This window comes from Pholis gunnellus (assembly GCF_910591455.1).
Source record: "Pholis gunnellus genome assembly, chromosome: 8".
NCBI lineage: Eukaryota > Metazoa > Chordata > Actinopteri > Perciformes > Pholidae > Pholis > Pholis gunnellus.
Window position 1 is genome coordinate 17,892,072 of NC_136534.1, and position 26,213 is coordinate 17,918,284.

Below are 26,213 nucleotides of genomic sequence, written 5' to 3' on the forward strand. Positions count from 1 at the left end.
TGGGTGTTAAGAAGGTGTAACTATTATAGTTTACTGTGCTAGCATGCTAACATTTGCTGATATGCACTAATTACAACATACAGGTGAGGAAGATTGGAATTTGAGTTTCGCAAAAAAATGAAAATCGCAGCCCATCATTCATTTAAATGGAGCCAACGCAGGGGGCTCCAGCATAAATTGGAACCTGGCCCATCCAAGTGACTGCAGCACAACGTTATCCTGCAAGGCTTTGTAGTGGCCAATCAAATACATGCAAGCACACATTCCAGGTAGATTTATTTTTACAATGAATGCTGTATTTCTACTGTTTAGCTCACACTCATTGAGACAAAAGAATAGCAACTGGCGTCTGATAAGCCTTCAAATTCACTCATGTGTTACTCAAAGGGGCCTTCCTGGATAGTATTTCATATCTCACCTGTGCATGAAGCAACAGCCCCCACCAACGCAGCCCCTTGTGTTGTTTTAATGCGGGGCTCTTTTCAGTCAGAACGCCCACTTTGTCATAAACAACATACATTTTTGACCTGATGGTGGCACTAAATGAAAAATTAGGAGATTACCAAAGTTATTACAATTCATCCTGAAGGGGACATGAATGTGTGCCACAAATTTCATGACAATCCGTTCAAACAGTTGTTGAGATATTTTAGTGTGGACTAAAGTGGTGGAGCGACCAACAGACGGGCACAAACCACCTTCTCGAGTGGAAAAATCACTCTATCAGCCTTCCAGCATTCAGGCTTCAAAAGACAATATCTCTGAGCATGAACACGTGTTTGTGCTGTGAAGGTCAACAGTGTGTTTCAGTCTCTGATTTCTATGCGAGCTTGAACAAAGAAGCAGTTACTCCCACAGAGGAGGCCTGTCTCTGAGAATGTGTCATTAATATTCTCCTGGCATAAATTCCCTGATTAGGACTGGAGAGAAATGTGTTTGGAAAAGCATGACAGGCTGGATTACTCTGCTGCCACTTCCTTTGTGATTGCCTTTTCGTCTGAGAAGCACCAACAAGCTGGTTTAGAGACACTGGCTGCCACCAGAAGTGGTTAAAAAAAAATGACATTTCACACGTGTTAAGGGTCTAGAGAGAAAGAGGTGAACGTGTGATAATCTAATTATTTACACCCTGGAAAAGATATCCACACATGAGCACAAGAACTGTCATTTGTTGGTTTGTTTATTTGCTCTTTCTCCACCGGAGGAAAAGAAGAGGAGACGGGTAAAGGAGCTGGAGGGGGTGGAGGAGGTTCTGTCGTGCAGGAGAAAGAAAGAGAAACAGGAAGAAACGGAGAGTTGTTGACAGAAGAGGAGAGAGAGGGGGAACCACGTGGAAGAACCATCCTGTGACAACCGTCCAACAAGCATGCATAGGTGTGAGTGTACACTGGTATCACAAGTCACTCTGACCCCATTTCAAACAAATGAATCCAGTTTTATACAGACTTTTACAGAAGCCATCCAATTCTTTGCAGGATTTTTTACAGCGGTTACTTTTTTTGCACACATTTCCAAATTATATATGTATGTTACATGTCTGATTGCCTCAAATCCCCTTTGGTTGATGTGAAAACTTGTTATTTTTCCTCTTTTTTTCAGGCAGTGATTCTTCCAACAAGACAACTTACTGTACACTGACAGACAGACATACAGACAGACACAAATATACAGAACAGATACAAAGAGATAGAAAGAGAGAGAAGGAGAAAGGCAGAGGACAAGAAGCAGATTTTGAGCGTCATGCCTGCAGACAAGTTACTGTAACTCTTGGAAGATGGCAGTAGAATTATACAAAAAGAAGAACTCAATTGCAAACCGGTCGGTCAACAAAGATGTGATCAGAAAACCTTAACATCCACAGAAATATATTTGGCTTCTTGTTTTTAGTTTATTCATTCATTGAGAATTTGCTAAACAAAAAAAGAGAGAAAAAAACAATAAAACAACCCAAATTGAAGCAGTGTCTTTTCATCAAGGCCATGCATGTTTCCTAATAACTTTTTTATTTTGCAAATAATAATCAAACCTAAATCGCAATTGTCACCATCAACAAATATCAAGCAATAGTCCCGACACTGCTTTCCTTTAAAACTGACTCACAAGGAAAAAGATACTGCTCCCAGAAGGATTGGTACCTACATGAAATTAAAGACTCTGTACAAGCTGTCACATTATTCCTCCCCACCAAGTAATTGTTCAATAAATAAATGAATATTTGCCACTGTGTAAAGACATTCTGTTTGCAGTTTTGAGCCCTCTTGTTTTCATGAGACACTAAACAGGGATTATTGTAGTGAAATAAAATGATAGATTCGTTAATAATTGAGAGCTGCCAAACTATCCATCTCTAATCTCTTAACAAGGTATGTTTTTCTTGGTGTAAAGTGCTCAAAACCAGACCGAAACAAGACGGCTTTACAACCATGACAAGTATTCTAACTTATACTGGAAGGGATTTCAACAAGTCAGTAGAAAAATAAACATTGTCCCCAACAGTACATAAAGAAGCAGTCAACAAATAAATTAATTCCAGTCAATAAACCGCTTTCTTTTTTCTTTTTTTTTTCATCTTAAAAGTTTCTCACACAATCATCAAAGTGAGAGGAGAGGGTGCAACCCAACGGAGAAAGATCGGTGGTCGTGTGTTGTTTGTAAAGTTCATCAAGTGAGCCACGCACAGAAAGTCTTCACTGTCTGTTTAACCTCCTCGCTGGAAAACACGCATTCTTTCTCAGGTGAAAGAAAGAAAAAGAAAAACAATAATGGCAACACGCTTCCTCAAACATCATTAGAATCACTATCACACTCCAGGCAGCTGCTTCACAGTAATCACAATGAGCAGGAAGACACTGATCTATTCGGCTCAAGTCTTCAATCCTAGTCTTCTGTTCTATTCCCTGATGGGCTGATTGAGCGGCACACAGGCTGTAATTTCCTCCCGTGAACTCGGACCTTCTACAGTCCGTCTTTGTTTCCCTCACTGATGGACTCGCCGGATAAAACACTCTTGCTCTATTTAAAACACAAACATTCCTCCGTTTCATTTGTCTTTGTGTAGTGGTAAAAAACAAAAAAAATAAAGTCAGGCCTAAATCGTAAGCTTAAGAGCGATCCCAAAATAAAGTGGGACTGAGAGGTAAAAAAATAAAGAAATCATACTGTACTAGAACAGCTGTGACTGTGATTGAGAGGCGATTTTTATATACTTAGACTATTTACATCTATACGACAGAGCTGACACTGGTCTGTTGGGAAGCCAATGTGTTGTCTGTCTATTGCTGGTTACAATTTAGATATTTGTGTGTGTGTGTGTGTGTATGTGTTTGTGTGTGCGTGCGTGTCGTGGTGGAGCCAGCAGTGAATCCGTTTTTCAACAGCATCCTCCCACACGTTTGAAAGACTTGTTTGTTTCATAAGAAAGACTCTCTCCCATGTGGACCGCGAGGAGACATCAAAAACAAACGCTCATGTACTGCCATGCGTCTTCCAGTACATTCAAATAGTGGTTATCATCCTCGACTACGTACGTCTATGGAAAAAGAAGCAGCTGAGGGTTTGTGTTGTCAAGTGGCTCGGTTTTGGTTCTCAGAGTGGGAACTGGGTAATGTCAACAGTCCAAAGGCAACCTCTGATCTGTTGGATTGCATCAGTGCAAAAGAGAATCGCTTATGCAGCTTTGTCTTTATTTCTCCGTCATGAAACTCACCGCAGGCCCACTGTGACCCCACCTGGGATACTATGGTTCAGTGCAAAGTCTATACAGTGCAGTATAGTACAGGTACTCCATAGTGCTCTGAAGAAACATGCATACAGAGAGACAGTAGGAAGCACACTATCTTACAGTACAATCCTTATCTGTGCAGTTTAGTGTGTGCAGTCAGCAGGACAGGCCTGTCCCTGGGTTGTGCCTCGGGCATCTCGGTGCCACAAACATGATAGAAGTATTTATTTTCGAGGGTTGTATCTGCATTTCACTGAAATGCTGACATTTTCTACTTTGAGTTACACGTGAAATTGTTTGGGTTGCCAGTTTTTAAAGTATACTGTATGTGTTCGATGCAGCAGGGAAAATAATTTGATTAAGCACTATCTAATATGTTGAGTAACAGCTGTAAACAGAGTTGTTCTCCCGTCGGAAAAACTGTTATATCTTATCATACACTTATACATAGATTTGTTCCTTTTTTGCTTTATTACAAAATTATTCTTATTATAATGTTTTATTATGATAGATTTTCATTATTATTATAAGCGATGACAGGGTCATGTTGCTTGTCGTCATAAAAAGCATGCATGTTTTCTTTCCCCTCCTCTTCATCTCAACGTGGTTTCATTTCCCTGGTGGAAATGTCTCAGTCAGTCAGTGGTCCCCTTCCTCCTGCTCCTCCTCCTCTTCAGTTTCTCCGTACTCACTCCTCCCTTCAATTATACCTTTGGGATGTAAGGCTTACAAATAAAATAGGTGTCCTTTGTTGCATCAGCTCCTGTCTCATTGTGAGTCCATCTCCAAATCTAATTCTCACCAATTCATCTCGCAACCAAAAAGTTGTGTTTTTGATACCTGAAAAGTAACAGATTAATATATATATATATTGTATTATTACGCTCATTCCTTGCTGACTCTCCGGTCAGTTTGAAATAAACCGTCTATTGACATCCAGGTACTCAGTTGGTTGCCATGGAAGTGGCGGTACCCTGCCCCTCCGCCTCTTCCTTATCCTCTAGTGTCTGAAGGAGGCTGGAGGTGACATCGGAGGACTTCCGCTCTGTGATTGGCTCTGCCGGCGGTTGCCCCGGACTACTGCCACCAGAGGCATCCCCTTGTTGCGTGGGCGGAGTCAACGAGGCAAACTCTGGCTCCATGCACAGCGTCATCTCATCCTCCTGATCGGGACAGACAGAGACACACAGAAGGATCAGTAAGCATTCCTCGTCAACCATCGCAATATAGGTAAGGGTACATACGGGTGAGTCTGCATGTTTTATCCCATCAACCACAATTTTTATATTATTTACATTATTGCCAACTGACTTCCAAAGGTTTATCGACTTCTTCATCTTTCAGGCAACCAGCAGAGTATGAGGATCAACTGGGAAAGACTTCCCAGATTTGCTTGAAATGGTTAATCCATCACAGTTGATATTTAATGGATTATGATGGAAATGCATTGGCCATTATTGTTGGTTTGTAAACTGTTTCTTGTTGTTGCTCAAAGGAAGCTTCAGCATCCACGATGTCTGAGTCAGCTCTATGCATTTCCATAAAGTTGGAGGAAAGAGATAAAACAGAACGGTCAATCGTCACAATCACAGTCGAAGCCACAGAGTACAGGTCAAGCTCCAAAAACAGGATCCTACAACATCCACAATGCAACTCAATAATCATAAATGCCAACTTGTTTCAAACCCAACCCCTGCAGTCTGTAAAAGGCTGTCTGTTGAAGAAATTCTGTTATTTTTCTGCGCTTTGGAAAGCTCCCTTTAACACCACACAAAACATTGTCCAACTGTTTTAACTCGCGGAGTCTCCGTTATATGCAACAATACATCACTTTTTACAAGATGACGTATTGTTCACTTACTACTGCTGTAACTGATGTCATGTCAGCACTGGTTCATACCACACAGGCATGAATTGAACCCGACCTATATCCATACCTAGATGATTGATAATGAATCTGAAAAACGTATGGAATCATTTGAAAAATAATAAATGATTCATGATTTGTAGTTAATAGAATATATACCAGTATGGTATTTGACAGTGCTTTGGCACTTCACAGATGAAATATTAAACACTGAGGATGTAATTATATGTAATCAAATCCCCCCCCCACCTCACCTTTATCTCCTCCTCCTCCTGCTGCTCCAGTAGCGGAGAGTGCTCTGTCCCCATATCTTCTGTGGACGGAACACAGAGGCCCGGCTCCACGACCGTCGCCACGCCGATGTAGCCTCCGGCGTCGGTCTGATAGGCCTCCATCTGCCCCGTGTTCCACAGATCGACCAATGGTGGGTGAGCGGAATGGATCAGGCTGTGGATGGTGCTGTTGGGCGTCGCTTGCAAAGAGTGGTTGGCACTGTGCAGCCTGTGCTCCAGCGACTATAAACAGGGCGAGGAGGAAGAGTTAGAGGCAGAGCTGAGATCTCAGTCTGTCCACGACACACTGCCATGTCAGAGGTGACGCAGCGTCAAGCAGTTTGACAAGAAATACACGGAGCCTCATGTCGGCAGCCAATAAAATAGTTTTTTATGGCAACAGCAAACTGTTTGCAGTACAGGCCTTCCTCTTTCTCGCTATAAAAGGGATCAATACTGCTTTTGTTTGTGCACAGAGATTCAGGTTTATTGTTCAATTGTGGCTCCAACTTGCGGTTTAAAGAAACAACTAGTGTGTTTGATGGTTGTATCGTATATTTATGACCAAATTACATTCTCCTTTCCAGGAATCTTATTATTTATTTAGAGTAACACATCACCTCTCTAGGTAAGTATAGGAAACTATGGACCTATAAAGTAAAGTGTTTTATTCGCCGAAATAAATCAAGAAACACTGTGAAAAACTAAATCAAGATCGTTATGTTTCCAAGGTCAAGAATTAATTTCCTCACTCAACATAAAAATACAACATTGGGACTGATTCTAGTTGGTATTCTAGTTTAAAAAGCTCCATAAATCTGGGAGTTACAGAGTGGCAAAAAATATATCAACGTGAAAATAACTCAAACTTGAGCTACAAGGGTTTTAAGCGACAGTACTATTTTGACACACTTCTGAAATGACACACCCTCCTGACTCGTAAAGGACTGCTCGCGATGTTTATGCTTCATGTCCAAAAGTAAACATGCTCACATCTACATTTCATCCCCATCTATTATCTCTCATGTGTCACACCCAGAGAAGTGAGACTCCACCTGTTGTTGCTGATACTGCAGGAGCTGCTGTTGCTGGTAGTGCTGGATCTGTTGGATCTGCTGCAGCTGTTGTAGTTGATTCTGCTGCTGGAGAGTGAACTGCTGCTGCTGTTGCTGCGACAGGAAGCGAGCCGCTGCCTGCCCGTCATACCCATCAGTCCCCATAACATAGGAGCCAGCAGGGGGAGTCGCTATGACGGACGGGTCGTTGGTGATCGGCTCCCAGGCATCGGAGGAGGAGAGGCAGTAGTGGCCCTGGGAGACGTATGTGTGAGGCCACACCTCTGCTGAGGAGTGATGCAATATCTGATCTGGAAGAAATGGAGAAGGCATCAGCTGCTATTATAGGTACTGGTTGTTATAAGTTACATTTGACATGTTTTGGTCACATTTTAGTAGCAAAAAGCACAATAGAGAGAATCACCCTGATCATATGATGATATGAATATCCACAAATATGAAACCAGAGAAATCCTGATGTCACGCTGATTGTTTGTTTTTAACTCAGAAAACTTTGCCAGAACTCCAAATTGTAGATCTGGTAAAGCATCAGCATTTTATTTCAGATGAAGTTGCTAAATATCCGGCCACTAATGACCAACAATTGAACCTTTAATTATGTTGGGAAATAGGATTTCAGCTGCTGTCATACAATTAAGAAGAGTTCGAAGCACAGCGGAATAAATCAGTTTGCATTTTGGCTTTGATCTGGCCTGCTGAGCAGAATAAGGAGGTTTGACTGGCAGCTAAATAAAAAAACTCACTTACCGCAGAGAAAATAATCACGTTGGCTGAGTAAGTGTTATGACAGCAGCTAGTACTGAATACAGTTTGAACACTGGCACACCTCACTGTTGATTCATCACTTGTGTCAGGCTGTATAATGCAGTCGCAACCTTGATTCGGTGCCGTTTATCTTTTTCTCAAGAGGAAATGTGTGAATAGGGCCTCACGGGAAAACACAGACACACATTTTAACCCTGTGCTAACAGTATTAATCAAGCATCATATCCTTATGGAGATTTATCTACTCTAATGAGTACCAACACGCTCATTATACTCGTCTGCACCTCTAACTTCATGAGAAGACGTTTGCAGTGGAAGTGCTGTGGAATAAAAATGTCCAAAATTGTTATTTATACCTTTTACCTTCCAACAGCCCATGTTGGAAATGTGAAATTAATAATGAGCTTCCTTTCCAGCCTGGAAAGAGGAGATGGAACAGTATGTTCTCATTATTTAGCAACATGACACATGCGTTACTGCAAGCTGCTTATCTGCACCCACACATGCATTCACAGCTGTTTTAACGCTGCCTGGACGTGTATTAAATAAATACTTTTCCACATTATTTCACTCAATATATACAAACTATGATGTATGCCAGTGTTGGAAAAGTACATTTACTCAAGCACTATACCTAAGTACAGTTCTGAGTTACTTGTACTTTTTATGTTACTTTATACTTCTTCTTCATTCAAATTTAGATATTACAAGTTTTACTTCACTACATTTATTTGACATATACTAAGATCAAGGTACAAAACATATGATCAGGCGACAAAATATGATGCACTATTTTATATTCAAACCAACAATACCAAAAGTAGAAAAGATTATCATTATTTCCACCAGCTACAACATGAATTCCTGCATACACAGTACTTCCTTAGCAATTAAAATGTAACACTGACAGGGGGCATTCTGCTGCACAATGACTATGTTGAACTTTACACTTTGATAATGATACTGTTTTACTTTTAATTGATCATTTTTTACAATTACCTAATTAACTGATACTTTCTTCACAACTGCTGTTCACATTTTCTCAGTAGGCTGCTTTTTAAAAATACAATTTAGCTTACACGCACATATAGAGATTGTTCTGCAACAAAAGCCACTTCGATTTTCAGCTGCAGTTATATTTGTAGTTCTTTGTAGTCCTTTACCTCGACTGTTGATGCTCTCCTGGTTAAGCTCACTCAGGTGAGCCATACTGCCCTGGTTTGAGCCCGACCGCGGGCTCTCTCCATCCATCGATGTCCAGGCCAGGAGTGTCGCCTCCGAGATCGCAAACTGCTTCAGGATACCTGAGGTCATGATTCAAAGGAGAAGCCAGGATCATTGTGAGGACCTGCATTATATTACGTCAGCTGAATAACTGGCATACATCCAACAAAGTGAGATTAGAAGCACATCATTCTGCAGACGACGGTTTACGAGGCTCTGTGGAGCGTCTGTCCTCTGTGTTTCCAACCTGCTGTGAAACGAGCCTCCTTCTCTCCTTCACTGAGGTCACTGTAGGCGTCGCTCTCCAGCCGCCGCTCCTTCTCCCGCTCCTGGGTGGTGATGCGGGGCAGGGGGACGCCCCCTGCACCCACCGTGGTCATGCTCCAGTTTTGCCATTCAATCATGTGAGCGACGCGACCCTGGGCCATGGCTGTGGGCTTGGTCACTCTCTCCTTCATGGTGCGACTCTCTCCTGGTGGTGGAGAAGACATGGGAGACAGAGGAGGATGAGGATGGCAAGAGTGTGAAGTAAGAGAGACGAGAGATTAATGAGGGAGAGGAAAATGAAGCAACAGGTTTGTTGTTTTGGAGGTAAAGTGGTGGATGGACAAAGAGAAAGAAAGGGGAGAGACAGACATAAGATATGTTATCAAGTATGTTCTTGTTGTTTGGTCGTGGATGCTGTGATGGTTCATGAAACTATCCAGTAGACTAAACTGGCGTGGGAGGATGAAATTGGACAGTTTATCTAATTATGTCTTTACTGTTTGATTGATAATTACCATAGAGGCTGATTAGAAATGGTTAAACTATATATACATATGTATGATTATAGTTCTGTCCCATGTTATTATATCATGAGAATAAGAATATGATTAACCGAATCCCTCTATGATGTTTGGAGAACAGAAGCGGTCAATTAAAAGAAATATCGTCTATTGTCTGCTCCAACAAAGATCAACCAATATAGAAACACACTGTCTGTCCAATCCTACTTCTGAAATGCCTGTAGTTTAATGAGGGTCTTCATGCACATGGATCTTAAGAATAGCTAAATGACGAAGGGTTGTGTGGGTGACATTCATGCGTTTAATGAGACTCAGCCCTTTCCTGTATGTGCTGCGAGGAGGAGAGGAGGGAATTGATGTGTCCTGTCTGACAAAGGTGCATCATGGGATGGAATAGGTTAATTGGGGTGAGGTGGTTGTGTGGCATAAGTAATGAGAGGTTGGCTTGTTGACATAATAGCTTTTACGCCTCTGCTAAGCTGCGCTGGGTAAGCAGAAAACTGTTCTCTTTCTCCTCGCTGTCTGTCTGAGAACTTGACTCATGCAAACCCTGCAGAACATCTTTTGAAAATGAAATTCATTTCCTGCCACCACGCTGACACCAGCTGATAACAGCACAATGGCTGTGCTCCATATTTCATGTGACCAACACACGATGACACGTACTGTAAATCCCTGGTTGTTTGATTCTCTCTGATAGTGGCGAATGGAGATGAGATTCATGAATAAATTGAATAAATTATGGGACAAATCTGTACAACACCACATGGTACGGCAGCTGCACTGCACTTCACTGCACTGTAATACATTTCACTGCACTCAAATAAACTGCACTGCACAAAACAGCTGGATTAAACCAAAAACGTTGCACTAGACTGCACTAAACTGTTCAACGCAGCACTTTACATGGTTCAGAACATCCATACTAATTCAGGACAACACAGTTTCACAACCACTTAACAAAGAAAACTACACTTCCCACTCACCACTCACCTTTTCTTAGAGCAACAAGCTGTATGATGATGCACTGTCTGTGTGTGTCTGTGTGTGTTGTGTTCAAGTATAATTCATTACATCAATGACTGAGAAGGAGCCATTGACGAGTGTTATCACAGTGAGGAGGGGAAGTGATAGAGGGGAACCCGTTTCGGGTACCATGCTGACTCAAGTGCCCGCTGAGGGCCGAGCCAACATGGGGTTGGTTTACCAGTTACAGCACAGACACACACCTGACACCCCTGACAGAGAAGACTTAGCCAGAGCCCCGATGCCGTAGGCATTTGAGTTCCTCTTGAGCCGAGGCAGGATTGACGTGGTGTCTTCCATAGACAGCTAGAGGGAGAGAAGAGAGAGGAATGGAGGAGGGGGAAAAAGCGTGGAGAAAGGAATAGTATGGGAAGTGTGACAGTGCACACAAAGACATCGAGACAGTGTGTGTTAGAGGGGTGAGTGGAGACAAGTGATGGAGTTGTTGGGTTAATACAACAAATGCATTACCCAAATCCTGATTCCAAGTAAACTGTGTACTTTTGTATTCTGCACCAATAAGTCATTCTGCTTGTGCTCACTACCGTGCACCACTAAAATAATCCGAAAATGTAAGGCCGAGGAAGAGGGGGGTCGTGAGGAGGAAAAAAGCTCATGACTACAGGGTGAGTTAAATCAAAACAGGTGAAAGAAACAGATAGATAGACAGAGAAAAGTAGTAGATGAAGGAATGGTGTCACAACACTTACATTGATTCCTTCCCATGAAAATTCTGAACGTCCATGCTGAGGAAGAGAAATAGGAAGAGGGAGGGATGGGGAAAGAAGGAGCAGGAAAGAGTAAGAGAGTGACAGGACAGAGAGAGCATTGACATGCATGGAAGGGAAATGGGAGAAGACGAGGAGGGACAGAGGAGGGATTGCTCATCGGACATGCAGAAGAAGAGAAATTAAGAGACATGAGAAGGGAAGAAGAGAGACAGATACACAGGATTTTCCAGGAATGAAGAAGGCAAGAGTGAAGGACCGGAATGACAGGGAGAAGGGAGGGGGAGGGGGGGGTTAAACAGGGATCAGTATATTTGCTTGGTTATGTATAGCAGAGTGAATACGCTATGGATGAATGAGTCTCCTCTCTGGTTACATGTGCTGCCAAAAACACTGAAAGCTAGTGCAAAATCGAGTGAGTGACAGAGATGTCAGTGCTGTGTCGAACGGTATCTGATGCTGCAGACCCACAGGGGACTGGGGCTATCAGGAGGAAAGGGAGGGTGTATGTGTGTGTGTGTTGTGTGTGTGTGTGTGTGTGTGTGTGTGTGTGTGTGTGTGTGTGTGTGTGTGTGTGTATGTGTGTGTGTGTGTGTGTGTGTGTGTGTGTGTGTATGTGTGTGTTTGTGTGTGTGTAAGAGAAAGAGAGAGAGCGAGAGGGCAGATGCTGGGAACAAAGCAGATAAGCAGCAGCCTCTGCCACACCATTCCTCTCAATCACTAACTGGACTGGGGACGCTTGTGGGTTAGTGGTTGTGCTCACATGTTTTCACCTTCCTGTCGATCTGCACAGTCGAGGCATAGCAGAAATAAATGAGTAAATAAACAATATGGGGGGAAAAAATGTTGGCCCCAACATTCATCACACATAAATCCTCTCAAACTGTATTTTTCTTAGAATTGAATTCATTTTTCCAAGCTGTGTCTCCATTTTTATACATTTGAAACATTTCAATGTAAACAGCAGTGATGGAAGAAGTACTCAGATCCTTTACTCAAAGGAATACTTTCAATGCTTAGAATTGGATGATGTGTCACTCTCTTTTATATGGTAAATAAGCTAGAACCAGCAACTGGTTAGCTTAGCTCAGCACAAACACTGGAAACAGGGGGAAACAGCTAGCCTAACTCTGTCCAAAGATAACAACATCCGCCTCCCATCACCTCCAAAGCTCTCTAATTAACCTCCTTCCTGTTTTGCCCTACATTAAATAACGAAAAAAGATAAACTGCACATTAATTAGTTAGATTTAGATGTGCTGTTATGGACAACGCCAGGCTATTACCCTCTGTTTCCAGTCTTTATGCTAAGCTAAGTGCTATCAATCTTCTTATTGTAATTGTCTGCAAGAAAGGGAATGAGCATACTTCCCAAAATGTCAAACTTTTACTCTGAGCTTTAACATTGGGTTTGGTCTTCATGGTTTTATTCCTTCCCTCCCTACCGTGCCTCAAAACAATGCTTGAATAAATAGGCTACTTTGTTACTTATCACCGCTGGTCAACAGGCTGTTAACTGTAAAGAACAGGTTATTTAATGCTGAATGACATAATGAGAGGGCGACCACCAGGGTGGTGTTTAACATCTCCATCATACAGCATGTATCCAGATCACTCATGTTAATCGATGTCAGCCTCTTCCTGTTCTTTTCTTCAATTCTTTCACTTTGTAATTCTATTGTTGCTTCCCACTTCTCCCTCTTTCTTTCTTCCTCTCTCTCCACAGGAGTGGGTCTGACGAGAGATTTAACACACTTGAGTAGTAGAGCTGGGCCTCTTGAAGCAGCTTTTACTTCCAATAGCCCCGACAACACAGATGTGTGTGTGCGTGTGCGTGTGTGTGTGCGTGTGTGTGTGCGTGTGTGTGTGCGTGTGTGTGTGTGTGTGTGTTTGTGTGTGTGTGTGTGTGTGTGTGTGTGTATGTGTGTATGTGTGTGTGGTTGTTTTTTTCCTCTAGGACTGAAGGGCATTCTGGGGCACGATGCATAAATAAAGGATGGAATCTGTCCTCAGTGCATTTGGTGAAAAAGTAGAGTTCTCTACATTTTCCTCCAAAATGGTTCCCTCTCTTGTGTCCTGTCTCAGAGGGATCAGTTTTTGAGCAGAGGATCAGTAAAGCAGCAGGAGAGGAGACGAAATGAGTGAAAATGAGACGAGAGGTAAAAGGATATAGTAATGGTGTGTAAGGATTTGGAGAAAGAGAGAGTGATGCGTTTCTTGTTTTGCTTTGAACCAGCACTGAGCAGGGACTCCGTCAGATGGATAGCAAGCCACGGACATCATAGCAACAGCAATATGCCAACCGAACCAGTATTGTTCAGTCTTCCAGTTACACCACCCCATCAAATGGGCGGGGAGGTGAAGTGGAAGTTAAGCGACTGACATTGAAATGATGCATGTGCTACTTTACTAATCTACGAGCATAAGCACTGGCACCTTGAGTGACAGAGAGCTAGTGAGTTGAGCTGCTGCAGCTCCTCATGTAGCAGCTTAAGTCCACCGCCATGTTGGTTCCTCAGGTGGAGTGGAAACAGTCAGAGGCAGTCCACCAGAGGGGTGAGCCAGAAGGACTACTGAGGTCTTACCTGCTCCCCATCCTTCTGGACCGGTACGCCATCTCCCGCTGACAACAGGGTAGAGGAAGAGAGAGACAAGAGAGAAGGAAAATGCATTTAAATCAAAATGTTTACTAGCCGAACACTCCTACCATTCATGAAGCTTTGGCTAAAGTTCAACAAGGAATATCTTTTCTCTCATGTTCTGCCTTTATTGGGTGAATCATCTCTGGCATCCTTCCTTTCCCATAATGCCAAAGTTCCTATTCACAATTATCCCCCCCCCCCCCTTTTTTTTTTAAAAGAAATATATAGTGTTTTTTATTTAAATAATTAAATAAAAACACCAAAATAATAGTTTAATATCGTTTCCATGAAATCTAGCAGGTTACCAAACTTTTTAAAACAATTTTTTCTTAAATGATACTGCTTATTTTTAATAAGAAACTGATGATAACAACTGATAAAACCACATTGATACAGAGAGGGGATCGCTGTCTTTCCAAGAGTAAATGTGTGATCAAGGTTTCCGCAACATTCTTTTTCCAAAGGAAACAAATGAATGCCACCATATGCATAAAATTCCCCACTTCTAATTTCTATCTGGGACATATTTGAGAGTACTTAAAGTTCATCAAATGAATTGTGTCAAATATATGAACCAATTTTAAATTGTAATTGAACAAAAGTGTTTGCCTTGTAACACATATTCTGTCCCACAGTCCTCATCAATTAGTAAATAAATACAAATCTTCCTCCGACTTTATACATGAGTTAACTTCATCGTGACGAAAAATTGAATTGGTTTAAATGTGAGAGATCAACAAAGTCTTTCCTTAAAGTCTCTCTTTAATGAAATTCCTCTACATGTAAATCACACCTGCATCTCAGTTATATAATAATAATAATGCACTGCAAGGAGTCAGTGGCAGATCAAGCACACTGCAGATGGGAGTCGTCTGAAATAGACGCTCTCTTTGGATGAATGAACGTTTTTATCCCTCCTCTTTCCTGTCTGTCCAAATCCTAATTAAAACATTGGTTTAATTAGCGAGACTGTACTGGTAATGGAGTTTAAACACAGAGTCAGTCTCTAGGTGCCTGCTCTCTGTATCAGAGGGTCTGCGTGTGCAACTCTCAGAGGGGCTCTCTCCTGTGTCAGCAGCACTCTGTGTGTCTCCCTGTGTGTGTGTGTGTGTGTGTGTGTGTGTGTGTGTGTGTGTGTGTGTGTGTGTGTGTGTGTGTGTGTGTGTGTACGTGTACGTGTGTTGCTGAGCCAATCACAGCGGCATTTGGCAATCATGAGCGATTCCTCTGCAGCTCTGAGAAAACAGAGTTGTTGGCTCTCTGGATGTCCAGTGATGTCTGTGACCCACTGACCCAGTGATTCAGAAACATCAGCTTCACTCTGTCTCCGTTGGGCTCTCAGATATTACCCGTCTCTCTCTGAACTCCATCCAGTCGCATCAGATCACTGCGAGGGCAGGAGACGAGGGACAGACTTCATTCCAAAAAACTGACCTTTTTTACTCGCGCAGGGAAGGGTGTGCAACGAATCAGGGCCACCTTGCTTCATTTGTATCGTAAATACACACAAACCTAGGGTCGTCTCCTTCCAGTGGTCTGTATCATTATATATCATCAGTCTGTGATATCAAATACATTTGGAGAGTTAACTTCTAGGAGTGATCGAGTGTTTTATTTCCCGTTTAGTTCGACCCAGTTTCCCTCAACCCACTTTGTGTAGCGGTCCGTGTTTTTCCCTGAATAACTCTGGACATACACAGAAGGCACATGAAGTTCCTGTATGTATAAATAGCTGTATGGTTGTACATTACCAGGGTAAATTTACCTTAAAGGGACACTCCACCAATTTCATGTGTCAAAGTAAATGTCCCTATTAAGAACATATTCACAACTAAAACGAAACTGGTAAAATGAATGTCCAAAATGAATACCGACCATAAATATCAACTATTCTCTCCAAAATGCAATCATTTTGTCATTTTTCATTAAGTTCTGCAGCCCAAAACTTCTAGCAAGCCTTATCACAACATCTGAATATTAACTGTGCACAGACGGATGCTAATAAAGTGAAGCAAAGCAAAGTTGGAGAGATTTTAGTAGATTGGCCATATGGGTACCATTAGGTTACTGCAAAACTAATTAAATTAAATGTACATGTCACAATAGGTATTATTTCCATCTTAATACAATCAACCAGGCCTCTATGCATGTTCCCATTCAAAGAGAACCATAACCCATGGGTCTATTTGACCAGCTCATGCCTGTATTGAAGGCCAATATCTTTAAGATGAGTGCAGTGAGTGCATCCAGAAGATGGAGACATAGGCTGTGTTTTCACGAGCAAGGCTGAGTCTGTTCGATGCTGGAGGAAGGCAGAGAGCAAATGCTCCTCCATGCCATGCAAATGAATACGCGGCCGGAAATCTCCTCAAAAATTAACCAAAGAAATTGGATTAGCCATTAGCAGCGTTGATATGCCCTCGAACTCAACTTTTTATCACAAATCAGCAAAGGTAAGACATGGTTTATGGTTATGGCTGTATAAAGTGAGGTTTATATTCTACTCTTTTTCGGCTGCTGGTTCAGTAAGTTTGGTCGTGGAGGGATAAGATATAAGATATGCCGTTGGAATATGTGGGGTCACTAGTACCACCATGTATGTTCATTTAGTCGCTTGGTGTTGGAATTGTGTTTTGTTTAGGTAGAAATGGTTATCATAAGCTTTAAGTCTAACATCTTCCCGTTATGTGGGTATACAGGATGATTATGTTGCTACATGTTTAACATGCACTTTGCTGGTGTTTGTTGTTGTGTGGGCGCTCGGGTTCAAGAGGTGTTCTATTTTCAGTGGTTCGTTGTTCGGCTGATGTAAAATAGTGAGTCAAACATGCATTTGTTCACTGATGTTAAGGGCTTGACAGTAACACGTAACATACTGTTTCATACTGAAAGATATTTCTTCCTGTGAAATTCAATTTAAACTGTTTTGGAAACATAATGTACTTTACTTAAAGCAACTTAACTTGTGACGAATTATACCATTCAAGGACAAATCACAGCCCCAGTCCCAACAAATGCCAGCCACACTGCCAATTGAGGTTTTTACAGTCTTGGCGTTTTAATCGTGTTTAAAGGCACTAGCAGTGCTGTTGACGGTCCCTGTTCTGCTGCAAATCCACCTTTATACTATACACTGTAAGAGACTGAGTGTGAGCAAAGCGTTCCTGAAAAAGAAAGCAGGATCAGCTGATGGTCACCACCCAAAAAGCAGAAATAATTCAACAACTTTGCTTCAGGCCCTGCCATTGTCGGAGAGGGTGGACGCATTTATATTTATGCGCTATTTTCACTATTAAAAATGAACTCTGTGTGACCCCAGAATAATTTATCGGGCTTGTTGGATTTTTGGCACTGTGGAGAGCGGTGTGAGGTGGTTACTTATGGGCTGATATCACTTAGACAGAGAGATGTCTCATTCTCTGCCTGGGCGGGAGAGTGTCCCAGATTTCTTCCCCATCTGGGTTAAAAATCTTCCCTGCAAACACAAACTGTACATGAACATATATGCACACACACATATATCGGGTCTACAGCAACACAGGGCACACACGCAATACCACTTCCCCTCTTCCCCTCTTCCTCTCCCTTTCTTCCGCTTTCTCAGTCTCTCCCCTCTGCATCCTTCAGCCTTGTTTGGCCAATTAGTAGATTAGCATTCACCCCCCCCCACACCACCACCCACATGAGTCACAGTATGGCTCAAGAGTTTGCTGGACTGCAGCAGTAGGCTACAAACTACCATTGGGAGGACCTCCAGCCTTTGCACAGCAATGGACCAGAAACATTAAGTACAGTTTGTGTACCTTTGTAGCTGTATGCATATAATCTAGTGTTTGTGACTCATATGAGATTACATCAAAGCATGTGCTATTTGTGAAGTGAGCCACGAGGGTTTGGATGTCTATATCATGCTGTGATTAGTTGTTTGTAGTTCTTAGAATATCTGCATAGATGATGGTTCAGTAGTCATTATCCAGGAGCTCAGTGGCACGCTCTGTATTTCTGCACCCGGGGAAGGTGATGCTCTTGAGCTCTCAGCAGCACAGTAAGCAAATGCGTTATTCTGCTTCTGGGGAGGCAGGCAGGATCCCTCCTTGAGGAAACAGCAACAACAACAGAGCACATGACCAGAGCTCTGAGCCAGCTTTTCTTCCCCTGGCACTCTCCCCTCCTCCCCCCGCACACACAGCCGTGCGGCGCTGGATACCCCCCCCCCCCCCCCCCCTGCGGTCATAGGGGAGCCAGGCTTAGCTCAGCAGAGGAGAAGGAGCGAGAAGGAGTCAAGGAGGGAGGGCTGGGAGACAGATGAGAAAAAGGAGGGAGCGGCCATGCGTAACGAACAACCAAAGATTTGCAGTGGCTGCACTGTCAACTCCAGCTCTGACTGTAGTGGCTTGACGGCAAATGCTTCAAGTGGGAAGCATTTGAGAGTCATCCGCCTTTTTGTACTCCCAGTGCCCTGCAGCAATAGCGCCGATCAACCGGGGGGGCTTGGTGCTTGTTTACCATGACAGCTGCAGTAAAGGCTGGTTGCCATGATAGGGCACCGGTTTGGATAGCAGCCCCGTTGCAGCGATATGCGCAGATGTCGGGTGACTGAGCTCCAGGATTCAGCTGACAGCTGAGGACCAGAGCCCAGATGGTTGGGAGAGTTTGGTCCAAGTGTGTCTCAGGACATAATCCACACACACGCAGGGGCATGAGTTACTGCCATTGACTTGGTGAAATGACATTCCCAATCTACATGCCCCCTGTCATTGGCAGACCTGACACACCTCATTAATCTGTACAGACATGAATGTGGCTGCCATCCTGTGCAGATCTTCATCACTGATACAGGGTAAATAGGTTACAGCAGTCATTGGTGCACTGACTGTCATATCTAAAAAACGACAGCGTGTAGTAACTTGGCACAGGCAGCTGCAGCCCAGCATCATCAACCTAATCATTTCCATAAACATCCTAATGGCCTGCTAAATATGTAATGAATATTAGGACCACAAACGGAAGAAGTGCTTTTATCGTTTTATCCTTTTATCCTGAAGAAAACCTGCAGAGGCAAGCTAGGGAAGTCAACCAGTTACGTGTAGCCTACAGCAGGAAATCTTTATTTTCTTGCTCCTCAGCTTTCAAAGGAGTCTTCCCGTCTTTGAGAACATGGCCTTTCTCTTTATCAGCACTGAAGTGGTTAGTTGATACAGATAACACTGAGACAACCAGCATGGTTGCGCACTAATGCTGTGGAGTGTATCCGCAAATGCACTTAGATTCACACACAGTCACACATACCCGCACGGATCAAATTGTGGAGATGAAATTCTCTCTTTCACAGCGTCATTCAATTTCATAACACACTCTGAGTCACTTTGTTGACAGCAACGCCTGCCCATCATGTTTCCCACACACAGGCCTCTTATTTCTGATCATCCACATACAAGCTGAACATTGGTATGTGCAAGGGCAAACACACAGGCATGTACATTTTAATCAGTTCCCCTCCCACAAGGCTTGTTACCTGGCATCATGTGACAACGCAAACCGTTCAGCACACAGTCGAGAATATGACACAGAGGCACTGACATAAATCTGTAGGTAGAGACCCTATATGCTGCTTTATGTGCTACATTGGAGTCCTTGGGTGTATATACAAACACACACACTCACGCACATGCTGACACACACCCACAGGTAAGGGTCATCGGGTCCCCCTTGTCTCTGAAGCACTACATCACTGAGTCATTCACCTTGAATGTGTTCATGTGTGCAAGGCTTTTCCAACCTGGACAGGAGCCAATCAATCAGCCTCCATCTCAGTTGGCCAGATTTGCCTGTTTACAAGCTGACTGCGAACCGGCAAATGCAGGACGTGGTATCAGTTGTTGACTGAGTGTTTGTGAAGGCACCGTGTTACCGGGGGTGTTTCAAATTGAATGACAGGGAATCCCTCTCTGTAATGCAGCATCAAAAAGAGGGATGGGACAAAGTGGGGAAGCAACAGTGGGGGCCTATGTATATTACATTCACACTCACATGTGGGCCTACGTGCAAATACATATAGCAGCAAGAGTGCGATCATATGCATCCATGCATGAACACATACGTACACACACGAGAGCATACGGACACTCAAGCTGGGTACTGTTTGTATTTTTTTTTCTATTAGCTGTATGATGCCAAAACTATAAAAAAAATAATTGTATCTTGAGCTGAGCTGCCCCCTCGATTAGTTGTCTAATTTTAGTTGATTTTAGTAAATTAAGATTTATTTTAAGCGAGTTTTTATGCTTTTTTCATGCTGAATTACTTATTTCCAAGAAACCTGTGAGCACAACTCTGGTAAACACAATATTTAAAGTGGTACTTTTGTGCAATTCTTTGGGGAGAAAATAAGATCTATTGAATAAATCAACTAATCGATTATTCATCAAAATCGTATGAGTTGTTTAGTCAACTAAGAATTTCTTTCCTCAAGGACAATGTTGAGAAATATAAACAGGATTTTACATAAACAGGATTTTACATAAACAGGATTTTCAACAAATCCGTTTTTCATTGAATAAAAGAAATAAATGTTGTCTAAACACAAGTTTCTATTTAAAATGGGTAACATTTTGATATAAGTCAGGGACTATCTGATCATATAACAAGAAACAAGATCATGAATATGACCAAACATTTGATACTTAAGATACTCTGTGCTACAAACACAAACAGAAGCGTCTGTTAATGCTTATTGATCTGTAAGTGGTGTGGCACCTTACCGGAGCTAACTTAGAGAAAGTGAAAAGAGAGTGTGCTTACAGACAGCACAGGTGAGAGTTGTCATAATGTCCCACATTCATATCTATAATTTCACCACTGCAGCCTGACCCACAGCAGTTATCGTCACGCTGCACACAATGCCCTAAATTATCGAGTGATTGATGATTCCAGCTCTTACAGGTATTGGGCGGCCTGGTAACTCGATACGGAAAACTGCTTCTGATGTGAAGCTTTTAGCACAATTATGGGTAATAGCATTATCAACACCACATCTACAAATGTGATCAACATCATGGTGCTGTAGCAGAATTACTAACCCTGTGTTTGGCAGCTGTGGAAATGTGGTCTCAATGAACCATATATAAGCTGTGTGCTGCACACACAAGCTGAGTCACTGACTGTAGTTGTTTTGCTGTAGATCTCATTGCCTTTTCCTCGATGATGGGGGGGGAAGAATAATGTGCACTCCCATCGACTGCTTCTCAAGGCCTTTTGCTCTCTGAAGGGGGTGATGGATGCAGACATCTCATCTGCTGTACATCACTGTCTTCACCTGAACCAGTAACAGTGGTGGTGGTGAGGGGCAGCTCAGCTAAAGCAGATGTTAAAAGGATTGGTTTTAAGGCATAACCCAATGTAACCATTAACATGCAGTATACTTCAATGGTAAGGGATTTTAATTTATTGTTTCTTTGTAGACTGAACCTTTTACTTGCAAAAACACAGCTTTAAACTTGTGAAGCACTGCAAAAATGGTTAATCGCCAAGAATATTTGTTTAATTACTAGTCAAAATATGTCATCACGCTTATATAAGACACAGTCACATAACAAGTAATATTTCAGTGAGACATTTAGACAGTGAAATACTACTTTAGTTACACACCTTCTAAGAGTGGAATATGTCTCAAAATGAGTTTCCCTCGCTAATTTCAATCTTTCCTTTTATCTTAAAAGGCATACATTTCCACTTGTTCCATGGCAGATTTGTTTTTCCTGATTATAAACAAAAACACCTTGTATTCATTGCCTTCTTCAATAATTTTTTAAGTGGGTTTTTTTATGGTGAATGTGAACCAACCCTAATCCTGGTATTTACGTATGCCCTCATTTTCCAACTGGGTCTGAGTTAATCTTACACACATACATATGAACAACCCTCACTGCCTGCAGGAATCAGTGTCTGCAACATTTGCTATGATGCTATTTTTCTGGCTAAGAGTTTTTTACGTCTAGGTTTTTCTGTTTGAAAACATCCAAACTGCCAGACCTCTAATAAAAAGTGATATGTAGGGTAAAGCGTTGTCCCTTAAGGTTTCTATTAGTATTGCTACTACTAAAAAGATGTCATCATAGTTTCTTCTCTGTCACATCTCCTTTGACATCCAAAACGAAGGAAACTATGCGGTATGTTCTTCCTCACCCTGCTGGAGGTATTACACAGAGGCATGATTTTTGCCATACTACAGCAGTGTGAGGGTACTAACAGATATCACAGCCTGACCACGGAGCACACCCTCAGATATGATGGAGCTGGGAGAGATAGTGTTACCGGAGGGCAGACAGATACATCAGGGCTACTCCCGTACTGAGACAGATCCAGTCCTGCTGCTCCTCCTGTTGATCTCTGCTTGGCAGCGTGGACTGTAGTTGAGAAGGCTGATCAATAGCACACACTAAAGCCATTCTCACCCAGGATAAACACAACCATGCCTCTAGACTGCTGCTAATTCTGATGCTCACAGTCTCTGGCACACAAGTTGCTTGGAAACTCCTAATCTTCCTTCTCTTAAGAACTGTTTATTTACACATTCATGTTAGATCACAGTGCACACAGCTAGGGACAACATTTTCTTTCCCCTAAGTAGATGTATAATCTCTACTACTTGTGTCTGACAGGCTGCACGGTGCACTTTGGATGTGTACTTCCGTGTATTCTCCCTTGTCACAGCTTTGCATCACTTATCCCTGATGAAAAACTGCCTTTACTGGAGCAACCTTATTGAAATCTTGAGCCTCTCTGATCACTCGTACAAAAACAAGCATTAGTATTCAGGTGGCTCACAATCAGATAAATGTGGCACCTTTCAAAAGCCCTCTGTCCTCTTCAATCACATTGTTTGCAGCAGCTGGAGTCTCTGTGCTTTGCAAGGTCTCCTGTCTTGACCTGAGTGTTGACAGAGGATCCCAAGCTTCTCTCCTGCTCTGCAATGTGTCAAATACTGTGATCTGCACTGCCTGAGCTTCTGTAACACTGTTGCTGCTGTATTCAGTTCACACCTGCCTTCCTAACTGTGTCATGTACTGTCGTACTCCTTCTATTCCACATACATTTAAAATCCTCTTCATCAAGAATTGATGTTTAATAAAAAATGAAATAAAAAAAAGGATAGTGCACAAGCACACTGGATAGCCTGTCTGTAACCTGGCTTTGACGTTCATGACCCCTGGAAAGGTTATGCACTTTTCAAAGGGGTGTTAAATATGTTGAGGCCGATGCTCTGCCACAAATATGTTTAAGAGCCTGATGTGCTAAGTGGTTCATTAATATTTAACACCAAGGGAGGTCTGTGTTTATTTTTACCTTTTGAGCTTGATTCATGCTACATACTAAGACATGCAGGACCTGACTATGCGCTGCAACATATTTGAACTATATTCATGCAAACAACTAAAAGATGATGTTTATTCAACCCCTCCCAGTCTTTCCTCACTTAGCGGCAGTCCTTAACATGTCATCTATGGGTTTATCCAAGAGGGTCTTCACCTGAAAACTACAGTCAATCCCGTACACCCTAGCCTGCACGTATTTGCCCCTCCCTCTCCCTCTCTCCCTCTCCCCCTCTCTCCATCGCCATCCGTCCGTCTCCCCTCCTCCCCGCCTCCCTGCCTGCGCTGAAATTCTTCCTCTGCTGCTCGTTTCTTTTATCCCGATTACACATGCAAATAATAACAAACTGTGCAAACGCCCCTGACAAAGGCATTATCCCCTGTCTCTTTTTCCTCTCTTTCTCCAAGCCATACCGCCCTATAAATAAGCACTATCACAGCGTTTCCCTCTCCCGCCTCCCTCTCCTCCCTACCCATCTCTGCCTCCTACTCACACACATATACAGACTGCCAAACAGCATCATAAATCAAGGGATGGGAGGAGGAAGGGGAGTAGGGAGTAGGGAGGTGGGGGGATGCAACCACACACACATTAGCACATTTTTAACACGTATTGTCTGTGACATCTTGCCTGTATTCGGGGTACACAGCTTCTGTGACCGGAACTCTAACTTGCTTATACACTGCACTGAAGGAGAAGCAAAGACCTCTCACACACACACGTAAACACACACATAGATATATACAAAGCCTGTCCATACGTGGTCTCCACACAAACCCTCACTCCTGCAAGACACCCATCCTCCAGCTCATCCTCCCCCCCCCCCCCCCGCCCCCACCCAAACCCCCCTCTAGTCCGCAATGAGCGAGGGAAGAGAAGCGGGGCTTACTCAGTGTCCTGGAGCCGATGCATCCCATGGTGTATTCACAAAGGCCCTGGATACAAGCGAGGAAGTGTTACCCAGACACCGTGCATTCTCCCTCTTCCTCCTGCGACTCTCTCGTTCTCTCGGCTCTAGCTTCTTTTTCTTGCTCTCCTGTGCTCTCTCTTTCTCTCTCTCTCCCTCCTGCGCTTGCTCGATCACTCACTCTCTCTCCCTCCCTCTCTCTCTCTCTCTCTCTCTCTCTCTCTCTCTCCCCCCCCTGCTCTCTCTCTCTCCAGTGCAGTGTCTTAGAAGAGATCCGGTTAGTAAGTCAGTATGCCTGGGGGTAATAGATTAGGACTAAATAAAGATGCGAAGAGCCATTATTAGCATTATTTAAACAGATGTTTCTTCTATGTTACCAATAATAGGAGGTATCCAATCTAATTTGGAGCCATTATTACATTTACCTAGACAATTTTTGTTATTGGGACAGACAATGACAATATGATTGGGTCATTTGTAAATGAGAAAGATCAAAACAAACACAGACATTAATCTAATGAGAGGTTAAAACAACAATTAGATAGACTGTGTGTGTATTGGGTTGCCACTATAGGATCAATAGCACAGTGCTGAGAGTGCCGGGCTGCCATTGTTGTAGATCTCTGCACTGCCGTAATATTGTTGAGCTAAAATGGGGGATTCTCTCTCTGTCTCCCTCTCCTGTGTGCACTCAGCCTAACAAAGTGCTGCAGCGGTTTCCTCTCCCCTCTCTCCATCTTCCTCTCAATCACCCCCTCCCTCCCTCCCTCATACAAATAAATGCATGCACATACACCAATATTAAACAATCCTGTAAAAAAAACAACAACAACAGCTGAGGGTTTTCCTTCCCAGTCAAGCCGCTGCTTGAGTCTCCACCTCTTTCTATGTCGTCTCTCAGTATTGATCCGCCCCTCAGTCGTCTCTGCACCTATTTCTTGCTTTCTGTTCACTCTAAATCACACCCCCATGTCGTCCTCTATTCCCTCTTTTTGTGTTTGCTCTCCTCGCATCATTTCCTTTCTCCCACCCATACCCTCTTCCCCGGGGAAACAAATGAGAGGAGCTTTGTTTTTACATCTCTCTCTCTCTCATTTGACTTGCATCTGTAACACCACCGCACCTATACCTTCTACCTTCTACCTTCTTTCTTTCTCTTCTTACTCCTTTTCTGTCTAGGAAGCCCCCTACCCCTCTCTCTTTGCTGATTACAAATTCATGTGTGCTGTTTCTGTAAGTGTTTGCCCAGTAAATGACGCAGGAGACATTCTGGACAGTGAAGGGTTGTTTGTGGGGGGGAATGCGTGTGGTCACTCCTGTTTTGTTGACTTTACGGACATTTTTGGGCGGAGAAGAAGAGGAGGAGAGCTCGACAGATGGAGGGGACAGAGAGACAAAGACATGGGCAGATGGGGGGGAGTGATGGGAAGGAAAGCAAAGAACAGTTGAGTCATGTGCGGGAGAGGTGTGGGGATGATGCTGTGTGAAAATAAATTAATTAATTAGCACTCCAGAATGGACGGAGGAAAAAGACAACAATCGAATCAGTTTAAGAATTAAATAGATTCAAAAAAGAGATGCAGGAGCATGAATGTGAGATAACAATAAAGGGCAAAGCCAGACATAACAAATCATACATAATCCAGCCATTTCCTGCAATGTGGGTTTGTATATAGATGTCTGTTTGCTCTCTCTGCAGTTTCCCACTGAGGCAGAGGAGATGAGGCTGTAGGCTGTTGCAGGGGTCAGCTTCATTCAGGGCTGTTGGCTCACATACGCTGAACCTGGTTGGGGGAAAATAAATGTACAACCCCCCTCTGATATG

General features: G+C 42.9%; 1 protein-coding gene across 1 annotated transcript; it reads right to left on the reverse strand.

Moving 5' to 3' along the window:
* Window positions 1–4,665: 4,665 nt before the first annotated feature.
* Window positions 4,666–24,398, reverse strand: fam131bb (family with sequence similarity 131 member Bb; the record flags this gene model as incomplete). The annotated part of the gene is made up of 9 exons (XM_079165503.1): window positions 4,666–4,884; window positions 5,843–6,103; window positions 6,916–7,226; window positions 8,865–9,005; window positions 9,173–9,397; window positions 10,943–11,045; window positions 11,450–11,485; window positions 14,053–14,090; window positions 24,371–24,398. 9 exons carry the CDS (start codon window positions 24,396–24,398, stop codon window positions 4,666–4,668), a joined length of 1,362 nt encoding a protein of 453 aa, XP_079021629.1.
* Window positions 24,399–26,213: the final 1,815 nt, after the last annotated feature.